Source organism: Salvelinus sp. IW2-2015, linkage group LG32 (genome assembly GCF_002910315.2).
Source record: "Salvelinus sp. IW2-2015 linkage group LG32, ASM291031v2, whole genome shotgun sequence".
Taxonomy (NCBI): Eukaryota; Metazoa; Chordata; class Actinopteri; order Salmoniformes; family Salmonidae; genus Salvelinus; species Salvelinus sp. IW2-2015.
In genome coordinates, this window is record NC_036871.1 from 4649270 (window position 1) to 4665026 (window position 15757).

The following is a 15757-nucleotide window of genomic DNA, read 5'->3' on the forward strand; positions in this document are numbered from 1 at the left end:
TTATTCTGCAATGATCATGGAAATGAAATTGATAATAGATATTAATAATAGCTATTGTATAATGCAAAAAAATGCTTTTTTTTGTCTTTTCAGTATATATTTACCTAAAGTTTGCAGGAAGCTAAGCACATTCCCGCGTCAAGTTTAGTTTTTATAAATGCAAACTTTTAATATAATAATTATTATTATTATATTAAAAGTTGACATTTATAAAAACTAAACTTTACATGGGTGGGAGCTTATTATTAGGTGGGAGCTTATATTTGTCGTATTTCACACATGTACAAGTTTGGATTATACACGTGTGAATTGGAAATGAGTTTTTTGCATATCGATTTTTCACCTAGTCGTGGAACTTTTGCGTGAAAACTGGAGCATGCATGTTTTGTGGTATACTGTATACTTTAACCTCAATCATAGCTAGTTAGCTAATGTTATACTACATCCAAGGTCAATCTGATGACATCACAATGACGACAAAACGTTTTCCTACAAATTATTTGACTCCTTTAGAAATGTAATTCTATTCATTAGCGCCAATAACAATGCATTGAGTAGCCTAGAACATTCAGTCGGGACTCAAATTTAAAAAACAATATTTGGACGAAAAGTGCAACGAATGATAAACACAGGTGCAATTTCGAAGGGGGGCTTTTCCGTTTGCGAGAGTGGAGACATTGAATCTGAATTTCCAACAATGAGACATTTTTGTTCGAGTTAACCGAGATTAGTGACTGAATTTTTCATATACAGTGCATTCAGAAAGTATTCAGACCCCTTCCCTATTTCCACAATGTTACGTTACAGCCTTAATCTAAAATGGATTAAATAAAATGTTCCTCAATCTACACACAATACCCCAGAACTACAAAGCGAAAACAGGTTTAGACATTTCTGCCAATTTATTACAAATAAAAAACAGATACCTTATTTACATAAGTATTCAGACCCTTTGCCATGAGACTGGAAATTGAGCTCAGGTGCATCCTGTTTCCATTGATCATCCTTGAGATGATTCTACAACTTGGAATCCACCTGTGGTAAATTCAATTGATTGGACATTATTTGGAAAGGCACACACCTTCTATATAAGGTCCTACACAGTTGACAGTGAATGTCAGAGCAAAAACAAAGCCATGAGGTCAAAGGAATTGTCCGTAGAGCTCTGAGACAGGATTGTGTCGAGCAACGACTAAAACATTTCTGCATCATTGAAGGTCTTCAGAAACACAGTTGCCTCCATCATTCTTAACTTCTTGTGGCTGCAGGGGTAGTATTGAGTAGCTTGGATGAAAGGTGCACAGAGGTGCCCAGAGTAAACGGCCTGCTCCTCAGTCATAGTTGCTAATATATGCATATTATTATTAGTATTGGATAGAAAACACTCTGAAGTTTCATAAAACTGTTTGAATTATGTCTGTGAGTATAACAGCACTCATATGGCAGGCAAAAACCTGAGAAAAAATCAGAAGTGGAAATGATTAGGCTGGTCGATTTTCAACCAAGATCCCATTGAATTTACAGCAAGACATGAATGAGTTTTCACTTCCTACGGCTTCCACTAGATGTCAACAGTCTGTAGAACTTTGTCTGATGCCTCTTCTGTGAAGGGGGGCCCGAATGAGAGAGAAATGAGTCAGGTCTGCCATGACCTGACCATGCTTTCACCTTGCGCGTTCACATAAGAGGGAGCTCTGTTCCATCGCTCATCTGAAGTCAATGTAATTCTCCGGTCGGAACGTTCTTCAAGATTTATGTTAACAACATTCTAAAGATTGATTCAATACATCGTTTGACATGTTTCTACTGACTGTTACTGAACTTTTGGACATTTCATCAGCTTTTAGGGAGCGCGCTTCTTGACTTTGGAATTGTTTACCAAACACGCTAACAAAAGTAGCTAATTGGACATAAATAACGGACATTATCGAACAAATCAAGCATTTATTGTGGACCTGGGATTCCTGGGAGTGCATTCTGATGAAGATCATCAAAGGTAAGGAAACATTTATCATGTAATTTCTGGTTTCTGTTGACTCCAACATGGCGGCTAATTTGACTATTGTTCTGAGCGCCGTCTCAGATTATTGCATGGTTTGCTTTTTCCGTAAAGTTTTTTGAAATCTGACACAGCGGTTGCATTAAGGAGAGGTATATCTATAATTCCATGTGTATAACTTGTATTATCATCTACATTTATGATGAGTATTTCTGTTGAAACGATGTGGCTATGCAAAATCAATGTTTTTGGAACTAGTGAATGTAACGCGCCAATGTAAACTCAGATTTCTTTATATAAATATGAACTTTTATCAAACAAAACATACATGTATTGTGTAACATGAAGTCCTATGAGTGTCATCTGATGAAGATCATCAAAGGTTAGTGATTCATTTTATCTCTATTTGTGCTTTTTGTGACTCCTATCTTTGGCTGGAAAAATGGCTGTGCTTATTGTGGTTTGGTGTGACCTAACAATCGTTTGTGGTGCTTTCGCTGAAAAGCCTATTTGAAATCGGACACTGTGGTGGGATTAACAACAAGATTACCTTTAAAATGGTATAAGACACATGTATGTCTGAGGAATTTTAATTATGAGATTTCTGTTTTTTTTATTTGGCGCCTTGCACTTTCACTGGCTGTTCTCATATCGATCCCGTTACCGGGATTGCAGCCCTAAGAAGGTAAAGGAAATAAGTTTGGAACCACCAAGACTCTTTTTAGAGCTGGCCGCCGGGCCAAACTGAGCAATCGCGGGAGAAGGCCCTTGGTTAGGGAGGTGACCAAGAACCCGATGGTCACTAGGACAGAGCTCCAGAGTTCCTCTGGAGATAGGAGAACCTTCCAGAAGGACAACCATCTCTGCAGCAGTCCAACAATCAGGCTTTTATGGTAGTGGCCAGACGGAAGCCACTGCTCAGTAAAAAGCACATGACAGCCTGCTTGGAGTTTGCCAAAAGGCACCTAAAGACACTCAGACCATGAGAAACAAGATTCTCTGGTCTGATGAAACAAAGATTGAACTCTTTGGCCTGAACGCCAAGCGTCAAGTCTGGAGGGAACATGGCACCATCCCTACGGTGAAGCATGGTGGTGGCAGCATCATGCTGTGGGGATGTTTTTCAGCGGCAGGAACTGGGAGACTAGTCAGGATTGAGGCAAAGATGAACGGAGCAAAGTACATAGTGATCCTTGATGATAACCTGATCCAGAGCGCTCAGGACCTTACAACAGGACAACGACCCTAAGCACACAGTCAAGGCAATGGCTTCGGGACAGGTCTCAATGTCCTTGAGTGGCCCAACTAGAGCCCAGGTTTAAATTTGATCTAACATCTCTGGAGAGACCTAGAAATTGCTGTGCAGCAACGCTCTCCATCCAACCTGACAGAGCATGAGACGATCTGCAGAGAATGGGAGAAACTCCCCAAATACAGGTGAGCCAAACTTCAACAAAGTACTGAGTAAAGGGTCTGAATACTTTTGTGATCAGTTTATTTCAGTTTAAGTTTAAATTTCAGTTTAAAAAAAAAGTATTAGTTTGTTATTGTGGGGTATTGTGTGTAGATTGATGAGGGAAAAAACAAATTATTTTTTGAAAAAGGCTGTTAACCTAACAAAATGTGGAAAAAGTCAAGAGGTCTGATTACTTTCCGAAGGCACTGTATATACACAAAACTATGTGGACACCCCTTCAAATTAGTAGATTCGGCTATTTCAAATCAAATCAAATCCAATTGTATTTGTCACATACACATGGTTAGCTGATGTTAATGCGAGTGTAGCGAAATGCGTGTGCTTCTAGTTCCGACAATGCAGTAATAACCAACAACTATTCTAACCTAACAATTCCACAACTACTACCTTATACACACAAGTGTAAAGGGATAAAGAATATGTACATAAAGATATATGAATGAGTGATGGTACAGAACGGCATAGGCAAGATGCAGTAGATGGTATAGAGTACAGTATATACGTATGAGATGAGTAATGTAGGGTATATAAACATAAAGTGGCATAGTTTAAAGTGGCTAGTGATACATGTATTACATAAAGATGGCAAGATGCAGTAGATGATATAGAGTACAGTATATACATATACATATGTAAACATTATATTAAGTGGCATTGTTTACAGTGGCTAGTGTTACATTTTTACATAATTTCCATCAATTCCCATTATTAAAGTGGCTGGAGTTGAGTCAGTATGTTGGCAGCGGCCACTAAATGTTAGTGGTGGCTGTTTAACAGTCTGATGGCCTTGAGATATAAGCTGTTTTTCAGTCTCTCGGTCCCTGCTTTGATGCACCTGTACCGACCTCGCCTTCTGGATGATAGCGGGGTGAACAGGCAGTGGCTCGGGTGGTTGTTGTCCTTGATGATCTTTTTATGGCCTTCCTGTGACATCGGTGGTGTAGGTTCTGGAGGGCAGGTAGTTTGCCCCTGTGATGCGTTGTGCAGACCTCACTACCCTTGGAGAGCCTTACGGTTTGTTGGGCGGAGCAGTTGCCGTACCAGGCGGTGATACAGCCCGACAGGATGCTCTCGATTGGTGCATCTGTAGAAGTTGTGAGTGCTTTTGGTGACAAGCCGAATTTCTTCAGCCTCCTGAGGTTGAAGAGGCGCTGCTGCGCCTTCTTCACAACGCGTCTGTGGGTGGGTGGACCAATTCAGTTTGTCCGTGATGTGTACACCGAGGAACTTTCCACCTTCTCCACTACTGACCCGTCGATGTGGATAAGGGGGTGCTCCCTCTGCTGTTTCCTGAAGTCCAAAATCATCTCCTTTGTTTTGTTGACGTTGAGTGTGAGGTTATTTTCCTGACACCACACTCCGAGGGCCCTCACCTCTCTCCTGTAGGCCGTCTCGTCGTTGTTGGTAATCAAGCCTACCACTGTAGTGTGTCCGCAAACGTGATGATTGAGTTGGAGGCGTGCATGGCCACACAGTCGTGCGGTGAACAGGGAGTACAGGGAGGGCTCAGAACGCACCCTTGTGGGGCCCCAGTGTGAGGATCAGCGGGAGGAGATGTTGTTACCTACCCTCACCACCTGGGGCGGCCCGTCAGGAAGTCCAGGACCCATTTGCACAGGCGGGGTCGAGACCAGGGTCCGAGTTTGATGACGAGTTTGGAGGGTACTATGGTGTTAAATGCTGAGCTGTAGTCGATGAACAGCATTCTCACATAGGTATTCCTCTTGTCCAGATGGGTTAGGCAGTGTGCAGTGTGGTTGCGATTGCATCGTCTGTGGACCTATTGGGTCGGTAAGCAAATTGGAGTGGGTGTAGGGTGTTCAGGTAGGGTGGAGGTGATATGGTTCACTTGACTAGTCTCTCCAAAGCACTTCATGCGACAAAGTGGAGTGCTACGGGGCGGTTAAAGTCCGTTTAGCTCAATTACCTTAGCTTTCTGGAACAGGAACAATGGTTGGCCCTCTTGAAGCATGTGGGAACAGCAGACTGGGATAAGATTGATTGAATATGTCCTTAAACCACCAGCCAGTGGTCTGCGCATGCTCTGAGGACGCGGCTGGGGAATCGCCGTCTGGGCCTGCAGCCTTGTTGAGGGTTAACGTTTTAAATGTTTTCCTCACTTCGGCTGCAGTGAGGAGAGCCCGCAGGTTTTTGGTAGGGGCCGTGTCAGTGGCACTGTATTGTCCTCAAGCGAGCAAAAAAGTTATTTTAGTCTGTCTGGGAGCAAGACATCCTGGTCCGCGATGGGGCTGGTTTCTTTTTGGTAATCCGGTGATTGACTGTAGACCTGCCACATACCTCTGTGTCTGAGTGTTGAATTGCGACTACTTGTGCTCTATACTAGGGCACTTAGCTTGTTTGATTGCCTTGCGGAGGGAATAGCTACATTGTCTGTATTTCGGTCATGTTTCCGGTCACCTTGCCCTGGTTAAAAGCAGTGGTTTCGCGCTTTCAGTTTTCACGCGAATGCTGCCATCAATCCACGGTTTCTGGTTTGGGAATGTTTTAATCGTTGCTGTGGGTACGACATCGTCAATGCACTTTATGAATGAACTCGGCTCACTGAATCAGCGTATTCGTACATGTTGTTTGTGGACGCAATGCGGAACATATCCCAATCCATAGTGATCGGCAGCGTCTTAAGCGTGGAATCAATTGGTCGGACCAGCAGTTGAACAGACCTGAGGCGGGAGCTTGCTGTATTTAGTTTCTGTTTGTAGGCTGGAAGCAACAAAATGGAGTCGTGGTCAGCTTTTCCGAAAGGAGGGCAGGGGAGGCCTTATTGCGTCGCGGAACGTTAGTAGTAAAATGATCCAGGTTTTACGCAGCCCTGGTAGCACAATCGATATGCTGATAGAATTTAGGGAGTTTTGTTTTCAGATTAGCCTTGTTAAAATCCCCAGCTACGATGAATGCAGCCTCAGGGTGTGTGGTTTCCAGTTTACATAGAGTCAGATAAAGTTCGTTCAGGGCCATCGATGTGTCTGCTTGGGGGGGAATATATACGGCTGTGATTATAATCGAAGAGAATTCCCTTGGTAGATAATGCGGTCGACATTTGATTGTGAGGAATTCTAAATCAGGTGAACAGAATGACTTGAGTTCCTGTATGTTGTTATGATCACACCACGTCTCGTTAATCATAAGACATACACCCCCACCCCACTTCTTACCAGAAAGATGTTTGTTTCTGTCGGCGCGATGCGTGAAGAAACCAGCTGGCTGCACCGACTCCGTCAGCGTCTCTCGAGTGAGCCATGTTTCCGTGAAGCAAAGAACGTTACAGTCTCTGATGTCTCTCTGGAATGTTACCCTTGCTCGGATTTCATCAACCTTRTTGTCAAGAGACTGGACATTGGCGAGTAGTATGCTAGGGAGTGGAGCGCGATGTGCCCGTCTCCGAAGCCTGACCAGAAGACCGCTTCGTTTGCCCCTTTTACGGCGTCGTTGTTTAGGGTCGCCGGCTGGGATCAGATCCATTGTACTGGGTGGAAGGCAAAACACAGGAACCGCTTCGGGAGAGTCATATTCCTGGTTGTAATGATGGTGAGTTGACGTTGCTCTTATATTCAGTAATTCCTCCCGACTGTATGTAATGAAACCTAAGATTACCTGTGGTACCAATGTAATAAATAACACATAAATAAACAAAATACTGCATAGTTTCCTAGGAATGCGAAGCGAGGCGGCCATCTCTGTCGGTGCCGGAAGTTTGAGCCACACCCATTGCTGACGTATAAAATTTAGCAAACAGCCATGCAATCTCCATAGATAAAACATTGGCAGTAGAATGACCTTATTTTAGCATGGTTCTATCTAGGCCTTACTAATAATGATTGCGCTTATCAGGTAGCTAGCGCTAGCTAACTATTCCACGTGGCTAGCAAGGTAGCTGGTTAGAGTATTCAGGTAGCTAGCTAACGCTTAACAGTCTACTTTTGGGCCCTACTTTGGGCCTTGAAATGTGTGGAGTACTACGGATGTGACAAATGAAAACATTTCTTAATGTTTAAACTGCCTTCATGGGTTTCCAGCTCAAACTATAAGACAAATTCATAAAATTCCACGTGAATTTACAATGCTGCTGCCAGAAACAGTTTGGGTCTCACGGTGCGTCCCATTCAGATGGTTAAGCATTGCACCCGTTGTACGATTACTGTACCTCAATTGCACCTCGCTAAGTTAGCACTTCCTTCTCATTTAACTTCTCAAAGTATTGCCATACAGGACTTTGTTGCTGTGCTTGCCTTTCTCTGCCATTTTTCCAACTGTTATCGATGATGACAATTATCCTTGACTCCTTGCATATCGACTCCCGATGTCGACACCCAATTCTGAGTGTCAAGATTCAATTCCACTAAGAATAGACTGCTAAGATTCTGGATTTTTGGAACGGAGGAGACTTATTAGTTGCCGTACTTCTGAGAACAAACCCTTCACATCTTTCATAGCGAGCGAGCGAGGGACGGAGAGAGAGCGGAGGCGCACAGTATAGGCAGGCAGGCCACCAAGCAGGCAGACAGAAAGGTGCACTAGGCCTACAGTCCCTTCAGAAAGTGTTCATACTGACTTATTCCACATGCTGTTGTGTTACAGCTGGAATTAAAAAAGGATACATAAGTATTCAATACTTTAACAGTGATTAAAGCTGTGAGTCTTCCTGCTTAAGTCTAACTTTGCACAACTGGATTGTACAATATTTGCACATTATCCTTTAAAATTCTTCAAGTTGGTTGTTCATCACTGCTAGACAGCCATTTTCAAGTCTTGCCATAGATTTTAAGCCAATTTAAGTGAAAACTAACTAGGCCACTCAGGAACATTCAATGTCGTCTTGGTAAGCATCTACAGAGTATATTTGGCCTTGTGTTTTAGGTTATTGTCCGGCTGAAAGGTGAATTTTTTGTTTTTCGGTTAGATATTTTTCTTAACGTTAAGGATCCCAATTTTGTTTAAACCCCTAAAGTCGATTGACACTCCCTAGCGTCACACGGTGATACCATTTTGAATATTGAATAGCTCCCCATGTGTTTATGCTAGAAACGTTTCTCGTAGCAGCTGCAGCTCAATCCCCTCTTTACAACGACATAAATCTTGTGAAAGCGGTATTTTTCTACACGAGAGGATCCGGACAAGAAAATGTCACGAAATTGTCTGTAAAACCTGAACCATTTGAGCTACAAACGAATAAGTCCCCACCAATAAAAGATGACTCTCACGAGCACCAGTGTCGGTTGTTCTGCTCTACAACATCCACAAGCTTTACAGCAGAACTGTCTCGGATGTCGTAATTTCGAAGAGGTGTTCTCCCAGAACCAACTGTCCAGACTGAACTGTTGGAGCTACAAACTAATATGTCACCAATAAAAAGGGTAGGCTCTCACAAATATGAAAGTGTTGGTTGTTTTGCTCTACAAAGCACACACGCTTCAGGGGAGTCGTCTGAAGGTAACCTAGTACCAGGCTGTAGAAATGGCACAACGTGCATATGGGAAAAAAAACAAAGGTGTCACGAATAACGGTACCAAACATCAGTCTAAAAAGTTTTTTTCCCCCCCAGAGTTCTCTCAGATATAGGACAGGCACTTCAAAACTTTATTTTTGACCATCTGTGTTGCAATGTACAAATGTGCTATTCAATGAGTTTCTATGGGCTATAGCAGTAAAGGCCAAATTCAATGTTAAATATTTTATTTTTATACCTACAGGAGTCCTAAAATTCAAAATCAAATGGCTAAATTATCAATTTTATGACCATCTAAACAAAATCCATATTAGCTTAGTAGATATTGTGATCTAAGGGCTTAAACATTTTAACGTTCACACCCCTATGGAGTACACTACCTTTTGGCCCGAAAATGTATGGATCACACTACCTTTTGCCCTGAAATGTATGGAGTACACTACCCTTGGGCCCTATAGAGAAGTAAGGGAGACCGGGGACAATTGTAACACTGGTCAATTGTAATCCATCAATTATTTAATTTGAGGAAGCCTTACTTTTTTTGCCACCTCTCAGTTTTGATTATTGACCTGTAGAACATTATGCATGTATCTAAACATATAATTTTTTATCAGTAAGATGAGGTATAGTTGATGACAATTATTGTTGTATGTTCTCACAAGACTAATTTGGAAAGAGTTCTATGCTTGGGGTTAGGTGTAACGCAATGCTGTACGTCACCCCTTACTTAAAATTATATATGCAATTACAAAGACACATTCACATATTTATATAAAATGTAACTTATTTACATCAACTTTGGTTGTGCAACCAAGATAATACTTCAGAAAAATTTACACTTTTTTAAACGCTAATGCAAAATATTATATTTTGGATACTCAGTTCTGGGCAATATTACATGCCTAACAGATAAAAGGAAAATGTCGACTTAGTGTATTTTCATCCAAATATCAGTTTAAAAAAATCCTAATTGTTCAATTACACCACATTTTTACCATTGAAGACAGTGTTACAACTGTCCCATATACAACTAACCATGGTCGTTGGTGGCACCGGGAAATACGAGGCCTGGCTAGCAAGCCAAACAGCTTGTTAGCTAGCTTGTCAGTTGACTGTTAGCTAGCCAAAATACTTGTTTTGATAGCTACATCTTATCATCTGAGGCTTTAAAAGTGTAATTATACTTTGATTTAGAGATTAAAACAAATCAGTTTTTAATGCTAATTAGCAAATGCAACAACAACTGATAATGATAGAGCACGTTACAAATGTACATTTTTTGTGTGACATTTTGAAATCACTACAAACAGAGTTAAAGAAAAAACGATTTTAAGAAACAACTCCAAAATAGTCTCCCCTACACTACCTTTGGGCCCTCTAACAACTGTATGGAGGAATACACTACCTTTGGGCCCTCTAAAAAAAGCTTAATGTAGCATTAACTCTGTAGTGTGGGTAAGTGTGTTAGTTGATTTAACACTTGTGATGCTGCTGTGTACCTTTGGGTCCTTTCACTAGCTTGATCTCCATCACCTTCTCGGAGACAGGCTTCCTCCGGCGGACGTAGAGGCGCACCAGCGACCCGGCCTCCTTCAGAGCTTCCACCGCCCGACTGTGGGTCACGTCCCGCACGTCTGCCTCATTCACCCGCAGGATGACATCGTTGACCCTTCACCGGGGTGAAGAGGAATGACAGTTAAAGCCAGGGTGGGGTCCCATAATCCCATCATAATTTCAGCCCAAAAATTACTCAAAGGATAAATTCAGTATTTTACAACTTAAAGTCAATTGGTTCCTCAGTTTGTAGTGGCTGTTCGAACCATGGATTACAGTTTCTATTGGCCCATAGAATACTTTCAGGGTGGGGAACCATCATGTTGCAAAAAATTGAACTTCACTTTTAAAGCCTGCAGGTGTAATGCATTATGATGCAGGTATAATGCTTTGTAACACTCTCAGTGACTTTGAGAGGAGTCTCAAAGGAGCATAGGTGGTTTAAAAACGGTGTCTCTCTCAGTCACCAGATCTCAACCCAAATAAACAATTATGGGAGATTATGGAGCGGCACTTGAGACTGTTTTCCAGCACCATAAACAAAACACTGAATGATGGAATTTATTGTGGAAGAATTGTGTCGCATCCCTCCAATAGAGTTCCAGACACTTGCAGAATCTATGCCAAGAGACATTGAAGCTGTTCTGGCAGCTGGTAAGGGCCCAATGCCCTATTAACACACTATGTTGGGGGTTTCCTTTATTTTGGCAGTTACGTGCATGTATGTATATAAAATGACTTGAAAATGACCAAGAACATCAGGAAATATCTCAGATCTCTCTTTACCTTTCCAAATTGACTAGATGAAATGGAACTGACCCTATACCCCTTTGAGCTTTCTCAAACTTGCGCAACCAAAACCGACATCAGGCGCCATATTTGACCCCCCCCGTCGATGGAGAATGTCACACTGGCTCACGTCCGCTATTGTGACTCTGGCTTATCTTGACACTTGTCAATGGCTGTATTAAGTTCTTCTGCCGGGGACTAGTGTAATATTGATGAGGTGATGAAAGCACCCAAGCACTCTGACCCTGTGGTTGTGTCTGTGGGGTCCACAGGGAAGCTTGTGTCTGTCAGTGACTGTCGGGATAATGAATTATGTTACCTGCCAGGGTGTTACTGTTCAGGGTCGTGTTCATTCGGGCACAATATGAACCCAGGTCTGCAATTTGCGACAGTCACCCTCTCAATGCTCCTCTTTCTATGCTGTGCTAGTAGGCTGCGTGAGTAATATCCTGGGTCCTATCCACACAAACGTATTACTCTTCTAAGACCCCAGACAATCTGGGATCATTTAGGGATGCAAAACTGACGGATGTGCACATGTAGGCTACACGTTTAAGCAGTGGATCTGGAAGTGCGCAGCCTATAGATCCAAAAGATGAGACAGACAGACATACAGTACCAGTCACAAGTTTGGACACACCGACTCATGCAAGGGTTTGTCTTTATTTTTACAATGTAGAATATAGTAAAAAATCATGTAGTAATCAAAAAAGTGTTAACCTTTCTAGGGTAGGTGGGACGATAGCGTCACACCTGGCCAACATCCAGTGAAATTGCAGAGCGCGAAATTCAAAAATACTAAATTAAAATATTTAACATTCTTGAAAATATGTGTTATACATCCAAATAAAGCTTAACTTCTTGTTAATCCAGCCGCCATGTCATGTCAGATTTCAAAAAGGCAATAAGGCGAAAGCAAACCATGCGATTATCTGAGGACAGCGCCCCGCATACAAACACATGAAAATCATATTTCAACCAGGCAGGTGCGACACAAAAGTCAGAAATAGCGATATAAAAAATGCCTTACCTTTGATGATCTTCTTCTGTTGGCACTCCAAAAGGTCCCAGTTACATCACAAATGTTCCTTTTGTTCGATAATGTCCTTTATATCCATAAAAACTCAGTTTAGCTGGTGAGCTTCAGTCAATAATCCACCCATTTTCCCTCCTTCAAAATGCATACAAAATGAATCCCAAACGTTACTAATAAAATTTTCCAAACAAGTCAAACAACGTTTATAATCAAACCTTAGGTATCCTAATACGCAAATAAATGATAACATTTAAGAGGGAGAATCGTTATTGTATTGTTATTGCGCTTTCTTCCACGCGCTTGGAAACACTACAGCCAAAATGGGAGCCACCTAGAAAAACTACATTTTCTGGGTCCTTTTTCAAAAGAACAGCCTGACACTCTTTCTAAAGACTGTTGACATCTAGTGGAAGCCCTAGGAACTGCAATCTGGGAGGACTTGGCCTTATAATTAAAGTTGAAAAAAGTGGTAAGCTGATTTCTTTTTTTTTTGGTATGGTTTGTCCTCGGGGTTACGCCTGCCATATCAGTTCTGTTATACTCACAGACATTATTTTAACAGTTTTCGAAACTTTAGAGTGTTTTCTATCCACATCTACCAATTATATGCATATCCTAGCTTCTGGGCCTGAATAACAGGCAGTTAGTTTACTTTGGGCACGCTTTTCATCCGCATGTCAAAATACTGCCCCCTACCCCAGAGAGGTTAACTTCTCTGCGCTACGGATCCCTTTAGCGGGATCATTTTCCTAAACAACCGCTGAATTACAGGGCGCAAAATATTACAAAAAATATTTATAATCATGCAATCACAAGTGAAATATACCAAAACACAGCTTGGCTTGTTGTTAATCCACCTATTGTGTCAGATTTTGAAAATATGCTTTGCAGCGAAAGCAATCCAAGCTTTTGTGAGTGTATCAATCAATGCTAGAACAGCTAGCCCCAAATTAGCATGGTCACGAAAGTCAGAAAAGCAATAAAATGAATCGCTTATCTTTGATAATCTTCGGATGTTTGCACTCACGAGGTTCCCAGTTACACAATAAATGTTATTTTTGTTCGATAAATATTACTTTTATAACAAAAAAAACGCCATTTGGGTTGCGTGTTATGTTCAGAAAACCAAAGCCTCGTTCCGTTCGATGAAAATTCCAAAAAGTATCCGTAATGTTCTGTAATCTGTAATGTCAAATGTTTTTTTATAATCAATCCTCAGGTTGTTTTTAACAAACATAATCGATAATATTTCAACCGGACCGTAACCTATTCAATAAAAGAGAGAAAGAAAATGGAGAGCTACCCCTCTCGCGCGCAGAAACTAATCAAAGGACATTTGACTACTTTTGAAAAATCTCGCTCATTTTTCAAAATAAAAGCCTGAAACTATGTCTAAAACCTGGTCACAGCCTGAGGAAGCCATTGTAAAAGGAATATGGTTGATACCCCTTTAAATGGAAGAAAGACGGGCAGGGAAACACAGATTTAAAATTTAAAAAAATCACTTCCGGGTTAGATTTCCTCAGGTTTTCGCCTGCAGAATCAATTTTGTTATACTCACAGACTCACAGACAATATTTTGACAGTTTTGGAAACTTTGGAGTGTTTTCTATCCTAATCTGTAATGTATATTATATGTATATTCTATGATCTGGACCTGAGAAATAGTCCGCTTACCTTGGGAACGTTATTTTAAAATTAAAATAAATCTGACCTCTAGCGTCAAGAGGTTAAACAAATCAAAACATATTTTGATTCAAAGTAGCCACCCTTTGCCATGATGACAGCTTTGCACACTCTTGGCATTCTCTCAACCAGCTTCATGAGGTAGTCACCTGGAATGCATTTCAATTAACAGGTGTGCCATGTTTCCTTCTTAATGCATTTGAGCCAATCAGTTGTGTTGTGACAAGGTAGGAGTGATATACAGAAGGTAGCACTATTTGGTAAAAGGCAGAGTCCATATTATGGCAAGAACAGCTCAAATAAGCAAAGAACAACGGCAGTCCATCATTACTTTAAGACATGAATGTCAGTCAATCCGGAAAATGTCAAGAACTTTGAAAGTTTCAAGTGCAGTGGCAAAAACCATCAAGCGCTATGATGAAACTGGCTCTCATCAGGACCTCCACAGGAAAGGAAGACCCAGAGTTACCTCTGCTGCAGACGATAAAGTTCATTAGAGTTAACTGCACCTCAGATTGCAGCCCAAATAAATGCTTCAGAGTTCAAGTAACAGACACATCTCAACATCAACTGTTCAGAAGAGACTGCATGAATCAGGCCTCCATGGGAGAATTGCTGCAAAGAAACCACTACTAAAGGACACCAATATGAAGAAGAGACTTGGTTGGGCCAAGAAACACAGGCAATGGACATTAGACCGGTGGAAATCTGTCCTTTTGTCTGAGTCCAAATTTGATATTTTTGGTTCAAACAGCCATGTTTTTGTGAGACGCAGAGTAGGTGAATGGATAATCTCTGCATGTGTGGTTCCCACTGAAGCATGAAGGAGGTGTGATGGTGTGTGGGGATGCTTTGTTGGTGACACTGTCAGTGATTTATATAGAATTCAAGGCATACTTTACCAGCATGGCTACCACAGCATTCTGCAGCGATACGCCATCCCATCTGGTTTGCGCTTAGTGGGACTGTCATTTGTTTTTCAACAGGACAATGACCCAACACACCTCCAGGCTGTGTAAGGGCTATTTGACCAAGAAGGAAAGTGATGGAGTGCTGCATCAGATGACCTGGCCTCCACAATCACCCGACCCCAATTGAGATGATTTGGGATGAGTTGGACCGCAGAGTGAAGGAAAAGCAGCCAACAAGAGTTAAGCATATGTGGGAACTCCTTCAAGACTGTTGGAGATGCATTCCAGGTGAAGCTGGTTGAGAGAATGGCAAGTGTATAAAGCTGTCATCAAGGCAAAGGGTGGCTACTTTGAAGAATCAAAATATATTTTGATTTGTTTAACACTTTTTTGGTTACTACATGATTCCATGTGTTATTTCATAGTTTTGATGTCTTCACTATTATTCGACAATGTAGGAAATAGCAAAAATAAAGAAAAACACGAATGAGTAGCTGTTTCCAAACTTTTGACTGGTACTGTATACCTAAAGGTCTTATGACCCTATCCCCTCCTCTCTTCTCCAGACCATTTCCGGAGACCTTCTCCCTTACCTCACCTCGCTCATCAACTCATCATTGACCGCTGGCTACGTCCCTTCCGTCTTCAAGAGAGCGAGAGTTGCACCCCTTCTGAAAAAACCTACACTCGATCCCTCCGATGTCAACAACTACAGACCAGTATCCCTCTTCTTCTTTTCTCTCAAAACTCTTGAACGTGCCGTCCTTGGCCAGCTCTCCTGCTATCTCTCTCAGAATGACCTTCTTGATCCAAATCAGTCAGGTTTCAAGACTAGTCATTC

General features: G+C 41.6%; 1 protein-coding gene across 8 annotated transcripts in view; it reads right to left on the reverse strand.

The window, feature by feature from the left end:
* The window catches only part of dlg1b (discs large MAGUK scaffold protein 1b), a 160531-nt gene that overhangs the window by 105927 nt on the left and 38847 nt on the right, over window positions 1-15757 (reverse strand). For all 8 annotated transcript variants that reach the window (XM_070436814.1, XM_070436813.1, XM_023978023.2 and 5 more), the window contains exon 6: window positions 10440-10609. In XM_070436814.1, coding sequence (XP_070292915.1) covers window positions 10440-10609 — 170 coding nt within the window. The remainder of the gene's footprint in view (window positions 1-10439; window positions 10610-15757) is intronic.